This window comes from Ursus arctos, unplaced genomic scaffold, assembly GCF_023065955.2.
Source record: "Ursus arctos isolate Adak ecotype North America unplaced genomic scaffold, UrsArc2.0 scaffold_23, whole genome shotgun sequence".
Classification (NCBI taxonomy): domain Eukaryota; kingdom Metazoa; phylum Chordata; class Mammalia; order Carnivora; family Ursidae; genus Ursus; species Ursus arctos.
Window position 1 is genome coordinate 43,613,640 of NW_026622908.1, and position 13,129 is coordinate 43,626,768.

Below are 13,129 nucleotides of genomic sequence, written 5' to 3' on the forward strand. Positions count from 1 at the left end.
TCATGGAAACACTAGTGTGATATCTGGAATATGCTTCAGAATAAGCCCAGAGAATGAACAAGGGCGAGGATGAAGGGCTGGTCAGAGGGAAAGACGGATATTGGGGTACTTGGGGCTCATTACACTCTTCTGCTCCACTTTTGTGTGTATCTGAAATTCCCCACAATATGAAGTCTTTTTAAAAATTGGGGCGCCTGGGTGGCACAGCGGTTAAGCATCTGCCTTCGGCTCAGGGCGTGATCCCGGCGTTATGGGATCGAGCCCCACATCAGGCTCTTCCTCTATGAGCCTGCTTCTTCCTCTCCCACTCCCCCGGCTTGTGTTCCCTCTCTCGCTGGCTGTCTCTATCTCTGTTAAATAAATAAATAAAATCTTTAAAAAAAAAAAAATAAACACAGACGGGGCGCCTGAGTGGCTCGGTCGGTAGAGCGTCTGACTTCAGCTCAGGTCATGATCTCAGGGTCCTGGGATCGAGTCCCGCATCGGGCTCCCTGCTCAGCGGGGAGCCTGCTTCTCCCTCTCCCCCTCCTCCCACCCATGCTCTCTTGCTCTCTCTCTCAAATAAGTAAAATCTTAAAAAAATAAAAATAAAAAAGAAATAAACACAGAAATTTCAAGACCTAAGAAGTAGTAGGAATGCATCAAATATGTTTAAGACTCTAAAACCACTGAATTGTACACCCTAGACGGGTGAACTGTAAGACAAAGAGACTACAAAAACAAAAAACAGAAGGACACCCAGTGATAATTAAAAATATACTGCCACTGGCTTCCTCTCATCTTCCTCGTTCTTTTCTTCTTATTTTGGTCTTGGTTTTTAAGAGAATCTGAAAGTCTTCATTATAATCCACAAATTCATTAGACTGTGATGTAGGAAACAAAACTGGCTAAAGTGGTAGCAGTAGTAACAGGAGTATGGTTTATATTTTATTTTAGACTTATACAAGATTTTGAAAGCTGAAGCAGATTTTTGATGGACCAAAAACTTTTAAATTTAAAACCTAAATTCCTAAAAGCCTGAATTTTATTAGTAAGGGATGAGAAAGTAGAGGACTTTCACTTTTTATTTTACATACTTGTATTGTTGCAAAAAAGTTTAAAAGTATACGTTACTTTTATAATAAATACATTTGATGTAAGGTTTCAAATGTTACTTTTCTGACAAAACTCCATGTAAAGCCTCTTGCACTTTAAAGACTATGAAAAAGGGGCGTCTGGGTGGCTCAGTCGGTGAAGCGTCTGCCTTCAGCTCAGGTCATGATCCTGGGGTCCTGGGATTGAGCCCCACGCTGGGCTCCCTGCTCAGTGGGAAGCCGGCTTCTCCCTCTGTTTCTGCCACTTCCCCCACTTGTGTTCTCTCTCTCTCACTCACTCTCTCTCAAACAAATAAATAAAATCTTTAAAAAAATAAAGACTACAGTAAAAAGTACCCTTCATATTCCAGGTAATCAGTTTTAAAATGTTTTATTTCATGCTCTGAAAAAAAAAATGAAAATCAAATAGTAAGACAACTTTAGGGGCTAAGATGAACAAATATCACTTGACTAAATTTATCTTATATGATTTTCAGATCAAAAAATGTTCTATTTAAAGTTACCCAATATTCCAAAATACAACAATTTATTTCTTTAAATGTGTCCAAGCTATTCGGCAGAATAAACTCTTACCATCTGGCCAGTTCTTAATGACAGATTCCTCTAACGATGAGGGAGCTAGTTTTACAACTGAACTACTCTAATAAAGCCCCATTTGTGCGCTAAGACAAAGCACACCTCACTTTCCCTACAGTCCGTGTATGTGTGGCTGTGCATGTAAATAAATCAGCCAAAGTGGCATAAAGACAGTGGCACAAAGTGGCATCCAGCTATTTAAATGTTATTTGTAATACTGAAACATCTGTCTTCCAAGTACCTTTAAAAGCCCACCAGTGAATGAGCTAGCTACTGGTGGGACAGGCTGGGAAAAGTGTCGAATCAGCTACAAACGATGACATGTCACCAACTGTGTAATACACTGGAGATGCTGTTTAGGAAATCAAACCGTCAACTACAGATACTGTTATAAGGAGGAAGTAATCACTATGCTAAATGTCATGGTGGCCACAGAAATAAAAAGATACAAAAAAGAGTGTCTGATACAAACACGGAGGACAGCCCTTCCCACTAGCCCTTCCTTCTCCACCAAAAGCAGAAGCACAAAAAAGTACACAGAGCAATCAGCTGGCTTATTTATCTACTTTAAGTAGACTGCACGCCCAACGCGGGGGTTTCATGGCTCTGAGATCAAAAGTCGAGAGCTCTACCAAGTGAAGCAGCCAGGCGCCCCTCACCTGGCTCCTTTAAAAGTTCTGTACAAAAGAGCAAGTTGGTTATGGCCTTTTAAAAACACTCTGGGACCCTACAATGCAAGATAAAGAATAATCCAAATGTTAGCTAGACTCAACTTCTAGGACATGTCACAATCTGGCCTAGGAAAATCTGGGATCATCCTCATGAGCTGAGTCCCAAGCAGCTCCCAGACCGTCGGTATTTACCCCCAAAGCAGGAGGTGTTGCACTACTCGGCATGTTCAGTCACTGTGATGCTCATCTGGTCCTGCCGTGGCGCGGGCTCTTTACTGTGTGGCCTGTGGCTCTGCGGATCCACCCTGAGATCTGAGCACACTTGACTCTCTAGGGGTTGACACAGGGGCCTTGTGCCATGCCTCAGGTGAGCTGGGGCGAGGACAGTATGAGAACTGTGGCTCCGGAGAATGCACGGTAGTCATGTGGCTCCTTCCATAACCTTCTGCAGTACATTTTCTTCTCACTGTTACCATAGATCCTAACCTTCCTTCTCCCTGATTTCTACAAACACATTCTATATTTGTTTTCATGGTCTCTTACAGCATTTTCTGAAAAAAATATTTTACAGAACACATTAAAATGTGAGACCACAATGTAATGATTTAAAGTATAGCTGGGGGCGCTGAGCTGGCTCAGTTGGTGAAACGTGCAACTGATCTTGGGGTCTCAAGTTCGAGCTCCATGTTGGGCGTAGAGATTACTTAAAAATAAAATATGTGATTCTCTAATGAGCACATGTGACTTACAAGAACTTAAGCAGACAAATGATTCTTAACATTTTATGGTCTTCTCTAGAGCATCTTCAATTACCTTGAAGAACATTCTAGAACAATCTGATCCTCTGAACTTTGCAAAATGCGATGACTGGGTCCATCAACAGGAGACCAGAAGTTCTAAGAGGCTCTAGGAAGACATAAACCAGAAGACAGGCTCCTTCCAGAACCTTCTCAAAATTATGTCTGATCCAGGGTAACCTGCCGCCCCAAGACCTCCAAGACTTCAGGCACATTAGTCATAAGCACCCCGAGGGCTGACCTGCAAGCAACACGTTTGCAGGAAGAGAGGCCTGGCTTCTCTAGCCTGTGCGTGCCTTCATGCTGGACCAGCACTGCTGACCCTCGTACAGCTACAGGGTACGGGGAGGATACGGACTGACAGGCGCAAGGAAGAGAGTTTGTTTCTAACTCTGACCAGAATATCAAGACAACATGGTATTTCCTTAAAGCTGAAAGTAGAATGAAGAAAGAAGCAACTACATACCTCAAATGAATTTTGAGGCCCATAAATTTCTAAAATTACCAAATCATTTTCTACTGAGGAAACAGAAGAAAGGGATTGGATTTGCCTCGGACCAAAAAGAAAAAAACAAACAAAAAAACCCCCCAAAACAAAGGAAACCCCAAAACCAAAAAGGGATATATTCGTTACGTAACATTCCGAAATCTTAATCGCTGTACTTCGTGAGCACAGCACAGGCTGTAGCTGGTGCTACTTAACAAAAGCATTTCCATTTTCTTTTTAAAAAGCATTTCTTGAAACCAAGGACTAAAAGAAAGAAATTAAAGCTGTAGAGAATGCTCCAACTTCAGAGGACTCATACTATACCGTGAATCGTGTCTGTCACCTGGAAACCAGAGTGCTCCAGGCACGATCGCATGGACAGCCTGCGGCAGAGAACACATGCACAGACAGCTAAAGTGGTACATTACCCCCAAGTGCCCTTCACGCCACCCAACACAAAGCCATTCCTTCCCCAGCCGGGCGGGCTGCAGTCACACCATCGTTCCAGGGACCAGAAATCTGTATTGGCTTCATGCTATAAATCCCAAACATTTAAGACCAGCAAGACAAAGACACTTGGCATATGTCAAAATTAGACACAGTAGTCTGCGATTTATTTAGTTATCAAATGAAGGCACCAAAGCAGGTATAGAAGGGCCGCAGATAGTGACTTGGCAACTGTCTCTTGAGTATTAACTGAAAAAACACTAGGTTAGATCAAGTGGGAACACACAATACTAAAAAATGTGTTACTTCTGGGGGGGGGCTGGACTACCTTAGGGATACATGTAATTACACCACACTCAAAGTCCAAGGGGGTTTTTTAACGCAGAGTAAACAAAACAACTTAAGCTCATGAGGATCCTAACATGAGAAAAAAATGCACAGAGTTCACAGTACTCAGTTACCAGGGACATGTGCTCTCCCCAGTCTCTGGGACAAAGCCGGGCTCCTCGTGAGGCAGCACGAGTCCGACGGTCTCTTCAATGTTTGTAAGCAGTCGACTTCTCAGTTGCTGATAGTTTAGGATGAACTATCCATGGGCTGTTCCCATACTGTTTCCCATATTTTAGGGTGGTTTAATTTCTACTTAAACTGGCATTAAGAGAAAACAGGGAAGATGACATTTTGCTTTCTGGATTTAAAACAGAACATGTCCCAGACTGTACCCTTTTGAGTCATGAATACATATCTGCGTTGTGCCTTGATGCCTTTAATTTTATTATGGTTAGTACTCAAACAAGCACTAATATTAGCCTTCTATTGCTCAAAGAACACACAAAAACATTTTCCCAGACAACACTCGAGAGATCTTTGATGTGGATTATGGACGTTCATGCCCGTGAGACTGTTCAAAACGGTGAGGTCAAATCTCTCCATTCATGCACAGAAGGAACTGGCTCAACACAGAGTCACTGTTCTGACAGAGGAAGGGACAAAGCAATCCTCTGAGACTTCCGCCAACTGGCACAGGTTACATTGAATGAACAATACGTACTGACATTTGTGTCTTCCACAATTCATGATAAATAAGCAAACGGGTTATTTGTAATCAGCCAAACTTGCTGCTTTGAAAAGGCTGCTACTGGACGTTGCGGAGCTCATGTTCCTTCCCAGTATCAGAAAGGAAAAAAACCAAGTTACATTTATAGCTTGCGTTATCGTTTCAAGCTCTCTTCTAGCAGTTACAACTCTTTCCACATGGTAAAGGCTGAACGAGTACTTCTCATGTTCTGTTAAACTACACTACTGTGCTTCGGGGTGATTCGACAGCGGAATTCCGTGTCCGTCATCTGTGCAACCAGAGAAACTAACCCTCCTCGTTAAAATGAAAGCCAGACCGTGTGAAACAGACCTGGAACTGTACTGGCAGGTACTGCTTTAAGATCAGACGGATATTTTGATGTTTCTAGTGTATACATTACAGAAACTGGCTGGGAGAGAACGACATTTGGGGACAGGAGCTGCCGGCTTTCTGCCCCTCAGCCCGCAGTGAAGAGCACCGAGGATTAGGACCTCACTGCCACGGTCTCAGCCGTCTGACACACCACGGTGAAGAAAAAGGAAAAAGCTGAGCAATATCTCATTATCTTCAACGCGGTCATTGTGAAGGATTGTAAATGTAAACCAAAGAAACATTTCTCCTTAATATTTGATTCTCAGAGGTAAAAAACTCAAAAGTGTCAAATGAGAAGGAGAAAGCGAAGGAAGGGACATAACTCATGCTCTAATGTGTCCTTAAGCAAAACAGCAAGACCGTCTGAGAAAATACACAGGTCTATCTTTACCTATAGTTGTCAGTTAACATTTTTTAAGGAAGGAGCTTACTCTAACCCATTCTGAAGCCTGCTGCAGCTGCATTTATACAGCCCATTTCGGGGATCCCAGTTTACCTGGACAGTGCACATACAGGCATAGGGACGTGTGTGCTTTCCCCACAGGGAGAGTACAGACAGGGAAAGCATAACATTTGAGTTGTATTATGTTTCTGTCTTTAACCCGTTCATGTATGACAATAACGGGTTTATTATTCGTGCAGGCTCTAGATTTGCTCGGCCACATCTCTTAATGAATGCGAATCCTAACAATCACTATCAATTCTGGCGACATTTTTTTGTTGTGGTGGGAACAGAAGCCTCACGGCAGACTCTGTCTGTCCGTCCCTCTGCTGTAGGCCAGATTCATTCCAAAGAGCTGGTCAGCAAGCTGAGTGAACTCACACCCCCGCAACAAAAATTATAGATCCTTTAAATCGGAGTTGAAAATACTTGAAGAGGCACTGAAGTGTGCGGTGGGATCCCCGGTGCAGCGCTGGGAGAGCCCAGCTTTGCCGGCACCTGCTGGCAGCGGCCACCTGGCTCGTGCCTCCCGGGCTCAGCGTCTGCCTCTGCCATCTTCTCTCTCCCGCAGCCTTTTCTCAGAGCCCTCCAGTCTGGTTCCCCTCCTCCTGCTGTCAAGGTATTCAAATGACCCACAGTTTACAATGGCCATTTGTGTCTAAAATTCCACCTGGCAACCAGTGTCCCTGCCGAACCCTAAAGAACAAAAACCTCTCCAAATCATGTCCATTTGGGGCTGCAGGTTTCATACTTTTACTAAGTTGACACTGAACAAAGAAAGTGTCCTTGAACTAAGGACTCGGCCCAAGTATTTACACTGAAAGCAGATTCCCTCCTCTACAGCAAAGAAACAGCTTTTTTCCAGCAAGAATGAGACTTCTGTCCAGTAAATCAATTGTGAGCCTGGAGACACCCGCAGACTGTCCAGTTAGCTGCTCGTCTCCCGGCACAGTTTCCGCCCCGCACAGCGGAGGCAGCTTTGGGAATGGCAAGTGACATTTGCCTAACAAAAACATAATTAAGGAGCTAAATGGAGAGTGCCCTCCTATAAATTAGAACTATATGTAAAACATACTCCATTCTAATAGTTTGGCAAGAATTAATTCCACTTTAAGTGCCTTTATTCTGTTTATTTTTGAGTTACCAAAACATAAATAGGGACATAGAAATGCTAAAACAAATTCTGTTTCCAGACATTTCTATTGCAGGTATTCGGGGAAGAGTCACCGGCTCAGGGCCAGGCTGTGCTGCCGACGGCTTCGCTACGTTGCCCACCCGGTAACACAGCACGCCCTGGAGCTGTGCTGTCCATCGCGGCGCCACCAGTACACGTGACCATTGCAATTTAAGTTAATTCAAAGTAATTAAAACTTAAAAATTCCCATCCTCGGTCACACTCACCACATTTCAAATGCTTGATAGCCCCCTGTGGCTGGTGACCCGCAACCCAAACAGCACAGACCCAGAGCAGAGCCTGGCACCGAGGGGCACAGAGTGCACGTTTAAAACGCCCCTAAAGTTATAAATACAAACGAAAGCCTCATAAATCAGATTTAAACAATAGTCTGTATCATGTGTAATTCCAGCAGCTGGTTATTAGAGTATTTTAAAAGTGTTGCCCACATGAAAGCACAGAAATGAGCAGAAATAGGACTAATTGTTAGAGGATGTCCTCAAAGATAAAATGGCTCAAGACCGATTTCACTGAAGTACCAAAAGGACATTAACTGGGTTTTTCAAAAACTGTGCTTTGAATGTGCAACTCGATTAAACGAAAAACCCAACTGTGTGGTCAACACAAGAACCCTGTCACTTGTGTACCCTCGGTAAGGAGTCAGGGTCAGCTGTGTGCTCCTCGCCACAAAGTGGCCTCAGGTGTCCAGGGCAAAGGGCACATGGCTTCCAACACTCAGATCCTGAGCACTGCGCGGCCTGACAAGGCCAAGGAAAACGATCCAACGAAAGGCTCGGTCACATTACGACACAGAGCACCGGCTCTCACTCTGATGCTCTGAACATTAGAATCGGATCATCGTAGACCCAGGCATAATCTGCCCCTCAGACTGAGCTGAGACTTGTCTCTTAAAATATTAAGTCGGAAAACTATTCTCCATTTCATGAAGATCAAAATGGGCCCTTCCGAAGAAGATTTAAACGGATATTAAAATTCTACCACAGAAATATATCAAATAAATATTTGTATGTGTAGTCAGTAAAATGGCAAATTCATGGTATAAACAGAAAAAGAATCCAGACATTTGGGATCTCCTACAATTGGTTAAGACAATTCAATAAATAAGGCACTTTAATTGAAAATTAGATTCAATTAATATAAAAATTTAGAAAGACTATGAGTCTAGCCAATTCAATGTTTTAAAGAAATCTCAAAGGGAGATAGTTAATAAATTCAGCTCCACTGAGATCATACTTAGTCCACAGGGCTCCCCTATGCCCTGTAAAACCTTTATGTTCATGTTATTAAAAACAATACCTTTTCCACATTAGAATTTTACAACCTAGATCTGAGCTAAAAATTCAATGTGTGGAAAATCCAAGCATCATAACCACTACTAAAGATCTAACCAACATCCTACTTTTCTCTGGATGTAAAGCTGAGAATATTTGTACTAGCTTACTAATAAATTATGAGCAAAAACAGGAATTCAGAACATAACAGGATATAAGCAAAAAACCCAGTTGTGCAGCCCAATTAAAATAAAAGCAATATGTAAAAATAGCTTTAATAATACCACTAAAGTATTTAAAATCTCTTCCCAGGTAATTGAGGAGAGAGGATGAAAACTGCTCACAGGGCCCTCCCGTCCCCACGCAGCCTACGAACTCACCATCTTTAAAATCGCCCCGTAGAGCCGCAGGAGCACTTTCCGAGGCTCGTCACCAATGGTGGCCACGGTGTCGGGTAAGGAGCACTGGAACAGCATGTTACTGAGGCCACCTCTGTTGGAAATAAGAGGACAGTAAGCATCAGTATCTTGAAGGTCAGCTAAACTGCCCTTCTTGGACAACTACGGATGAGACGTCAGGGTCCCGCAGGAACTGCCCCCATCGGAGTCTTGATCGACCCTCGGGTACTTGCGATATACACCATGAGCTGCACAGCGTTTGGATCAAACACTACAAACAGGCACATCCCCTATCTGTTCTTCTTAGCTTAACGCTGGACGTGAGCTCTGTCTAAACTGCACGCGTGCACCTGTACATGGCGTGCGCCTCTAGAGAACGAGCAGGACTGAAGAGGACCTTGCGCAACACTGGGGGCGGGGGGATCCCAGATGCATTCCTTCAGGCTCATGTGCTTCTAGGATCCCAAATCTCCACTGTACTCCCATAATGACCAGGTTAAAATCCTGGGGCAATACTTAATCCACTTTCCCGAGGACCTTCCACTTGAAGTATACAGTAGAGCTCCGAGTTATTAAAAACGTCCCAACTGATTTTGACTAAGAGCCTTTTCAAAAAACTTGCAACATTAACTGGTTCTTGGAGCGCTCAGAGGAAACGATCAGAGATCTCAGTACCCTGAACCTTCCACTCTGATGACGAGAGACAAGAAACAAATTACAGGGGTCACTTAAACAGGAGAGTAACTGCCTTTGGGACCAACCACCCGTGTGGGTTGGACGTGACTAGGTAGAGAGGAAGGCCAGTTAATGGAGGAACTGGAGCGAAATGAAGGAATACAAAATCCTGTACAGTCAGGAGTTCCAGACAAGAAGCACGTCATCAGCAGCCGACTTCGGACTCCCGAAATGCTCATCTTATCTAGCCAGCACGTCTTAAGGAACGACTGTCTAGCAAAGCACTGTGCCGGAAGCTAGCAGGAAACAAAACCGAACCGTGCTCTGGCCCTTGTCCTCAAGAAACAGCCTCTCTAATGAAGACAAACCAGACATGGAACTGTCAGAATTCAAAATCACAGGGCAGTGTCTGAGGCTACACGCTCCAGCGAACCGAGCCCACACCTGCCTGTCGGAGGCTTCTGCATCACGTGGCAGGAGACGCGCTGCTCGGGGAGAGAAAGTGGCCAGGAGATCGAACCGCAGCTTTCTAGAAGGACATCCCCCGGTCGCAGGAGCCGCCAGCTTTTTCCCTGCTGCATCCATAATCAGTCCAGTCTAGTCAAGCTATGCTCCCCAAAGTGAGACTAAAATACGCACCTAATTTACACCATTAGGTACAGAATTACACAGGGATTACGAGCATACGCTGACAAGCATTGCCAAGAGCTACAAAATACAGACCAAGAGATTGTGTGGGGAGAAGAGAGAACAGGGAGAAATTTTTACCGGGAGGTTTGTTAACGTTGGCATATTAACATGAGTGAACAATTCTGAAAAGTCTGCTTCTGTGGCAGACATTCTCTTCCCTTCCAGGTTCTATTCAGGCAGCAACGCGCCAAGACTATTTACCAGTTCCTTCACGGGTAGGTGTGCCCACGGGACCAGGTGCTGAGAAACAGAATGTAAAAGGCAGTGTCTGTGTGACACCCTCATGGGCTTTGTCCCTTTCTTCCTGTCCTCTATCCTGATGTCTGAAACAAGGAGAGGGCAGTATGTCAATCGCGAAGCTCTTGTCTCCGAGCTCCAAGTCCACACTTCAGTTCTCGGTTGTGATCCTGGGCTGGGGGCTCCACCCGTTACAAATCTCCTTTGCCAGCTGCTCCCAGTTAGGGTCTGCCAGTGGGGGCACTGGAGGGAGGCTGGAAGGCTGGAGGAAGGAGACAGGTCGGCTTGTTGTTCTTGTCTGAGTGCTGGAGTAGCAACAGGGGAACCCCCACTTCTTTCACCAACCCCAGAACCAGCCTCACAGCACCTTCTCCGGGATACCAGCTCAGAGGTCTGGGCCTCAGCTCCAGGGGGTGCTCCTTAAGTCCTCAGATGCCAGTACAGCCAAGCAGTGCCCTATCCACAGGGACGGGGGCGCCCAGCTGCAGGGTCTGATAACCCCCACCTCGTCCCTTGGTCCTTCAGCCCAAGGAAGGGGCTGCTTCCTGCAGTTCTGTGCGCCACTGGCTCCCATTTTTGTTTTGGTTCTCTAAAGCCTGTTCACCTAATTCCCTATACTAAATTCTCTATGTTGAAACGTCTAGTGTTGTTTCTTTCTTGCCAGCATCTTGACTGGCACAGATGGCCAGAGCTTTAGCAGCTTCTTAGATCATTAGAACGAGAGCCACAGAACAGCAGGGCCGTTAGCCAAAAGGAGCCCGCATCTCCATCGAGCCCATGGAGCTGCCATACCTGCCCAGCCGGTCTACTTCCGGGCCTCTTTAACACAAGAGGGAGATAAACTTCTGGGTTGTTGAAGCCACTGTTACTCTGGGGTTTCTGTTACAAGCAACAAGATCTAATGCTAACGCTACAGCTTGTCACAATGCCCTTCCTCGTGTTCTCCCAATCTGCAAATCCTCCTTACCTTTTCTGCTACCTAAAAACTACCTACAGTTTAAGACCAAGCTCAAAGTCCAAGCATCTCATGAAGCTTTCGCGACCTTCCCTGCTAGCTCCTTGAAGGCAGGGGTAACGTCTCGCTACAATTCTCAAGGCCTAGGCACTGCAAATGGTGAGCGCTCAGTAAAGCTTTTCTGAAGATGGCAGCAAGCAGCAGCAGTGTTGTCTCTCTTCTCCAAACTCCCTCCTGTTACATTTGTCTTACTAGCTCTGGCGGGTTAGGCTTGGCTCCCTCATTAATTAGACCGTAAGCTCCCTAAGAGATAGTCGGGAGGAAGGCACCATGCTACTTGAAAGACCACTGGCTTCAGAGCCAGGGATTCAAATTCCAGTACTGCCACTGACTAGCTGTGTGATCTTCGGCATATCACTAAACCTCCCTGAGCCTCAAATTCACCCCTCTGTAAAAGAGTAGCACTTTCTTTGGTCATTTTATTTTTCTTGAGTGGGGGGAGGGGCAGAGAGAGAGGGAATCCTTGTTTGTTTGTTTTTTTTTTTTTTGAGAGGGGAGGGAGAGAGAGAATTCCAAGCAGGCTCCACGCCCTGTGTGGAGCCCGTCACAGAGCTCCATCCTACGACCCTGACACTGTGACCTGAGCTGAAATCAAGATCAGACTTAATCGACTGAGCCACCCAGGCACCCATCTTTTAGCCATTTTAAGAGCTCCCTGGGCTGCAGTGTTCAACAGGTTAGCTCAGTTCCCCCTCCCCACAATCCTGCAGGGCGGATGCTGATACTGCCTCTTGTCTAAGATGAGGAGACGAGGCAGGGAGGGATAGCACTGTGTCATGCTAAGCACACAGTAGGTGCTGTGGGAGCCACACGATCACAAGAGCCTTACATCAGGACCAGTCTGTACAAAGGTGCGAAAAACGGATGTCATTGTTTCCTGGGGCTGCTGTAACATATAACCACAAATGTCATGGCTTAAACCAACATGAACGTATCTTGCAGTTCTGGAGTTGAGACACTTCGGTCTTCTGGGGCTAAAATCAAGATGTCGGCAGAGCTATGCGTCCAAAGGCTATACCACATTCCAGTAAACACACACGAAATGACAAAAACAGATTCTGATTGAGCTAATGATGTCAAGGGACAGTGCTTACTGGGGGGAGAGGAACTGGTGTTTCACGGGGACAGAGTTTCAGACCAGGAAGATGGAAGCGTTCATGAGATGGATGGTGGTGATGGTTGCACAACAGTGTGAAATCCTTAACCCACTTAAAAATGGTTAAAAACAGTAAGCTTCATGCTGTGTACGTTTTACCACTATCTTTTAAAAAAAGGAAAGAAGTACGGACATGCGCTAAAACATTACGCTCAGTGAAAGGAACCAGTCACGTATTCTACGATTCCGTTCATGTGAAATGTCCAGAACAAGGAAATCTATAGGCAGAAAGCAGATCAGTGAGTGCCTAAGGCTGGGCGGGACAGGGCTGGGGGCCAGGGTTTCCTTCTGAGATGAGAAGAATGTTCTAAAACTGATTGTGGGATGACGGCTGCCCGTACTTGTGAATATACTAAAACCCACCAGATAAACACACTTTAAATGGGTGAATTGTATGGTATGCGAACCGTATCTCAATAAAGCACTTTTTAAAAAAGAAAAATGGCTTTTTTCCATATGTAACGATTTTTTCTTAGCCGATTAAAAACTTGAATGTGCTTCTACAGAAACTATGTTTCCCAGACGTAA

General features: G+C 45.1%; 1 protein-coding gene across 4 annotated transcripts in view; it reads right to left on the bottom strand.

Annotated features, from left to right (window-relative positions):
• Positions 1-13,129, bottom strand: part of CHKA (choline kinase alpha) — a 58,717-nt gene that overhangs the window by 26,666 nt on the left and 18,922 nt on the right. For all 4 annotated transcript variants that reach the window (XM_026483028.4, XM_026483026.4, XM_057317450.1 and 1 more), the window contains exon 2: positions 8,811-8,922. In XM_026483028.4, the coding sequence (XP_026338813.2) occupies positions 8,811-8,922 (112 nt within the window). The remainder of the gene's footprint in view (positions 1-8,810; positions 8,923-13,129) is intronic.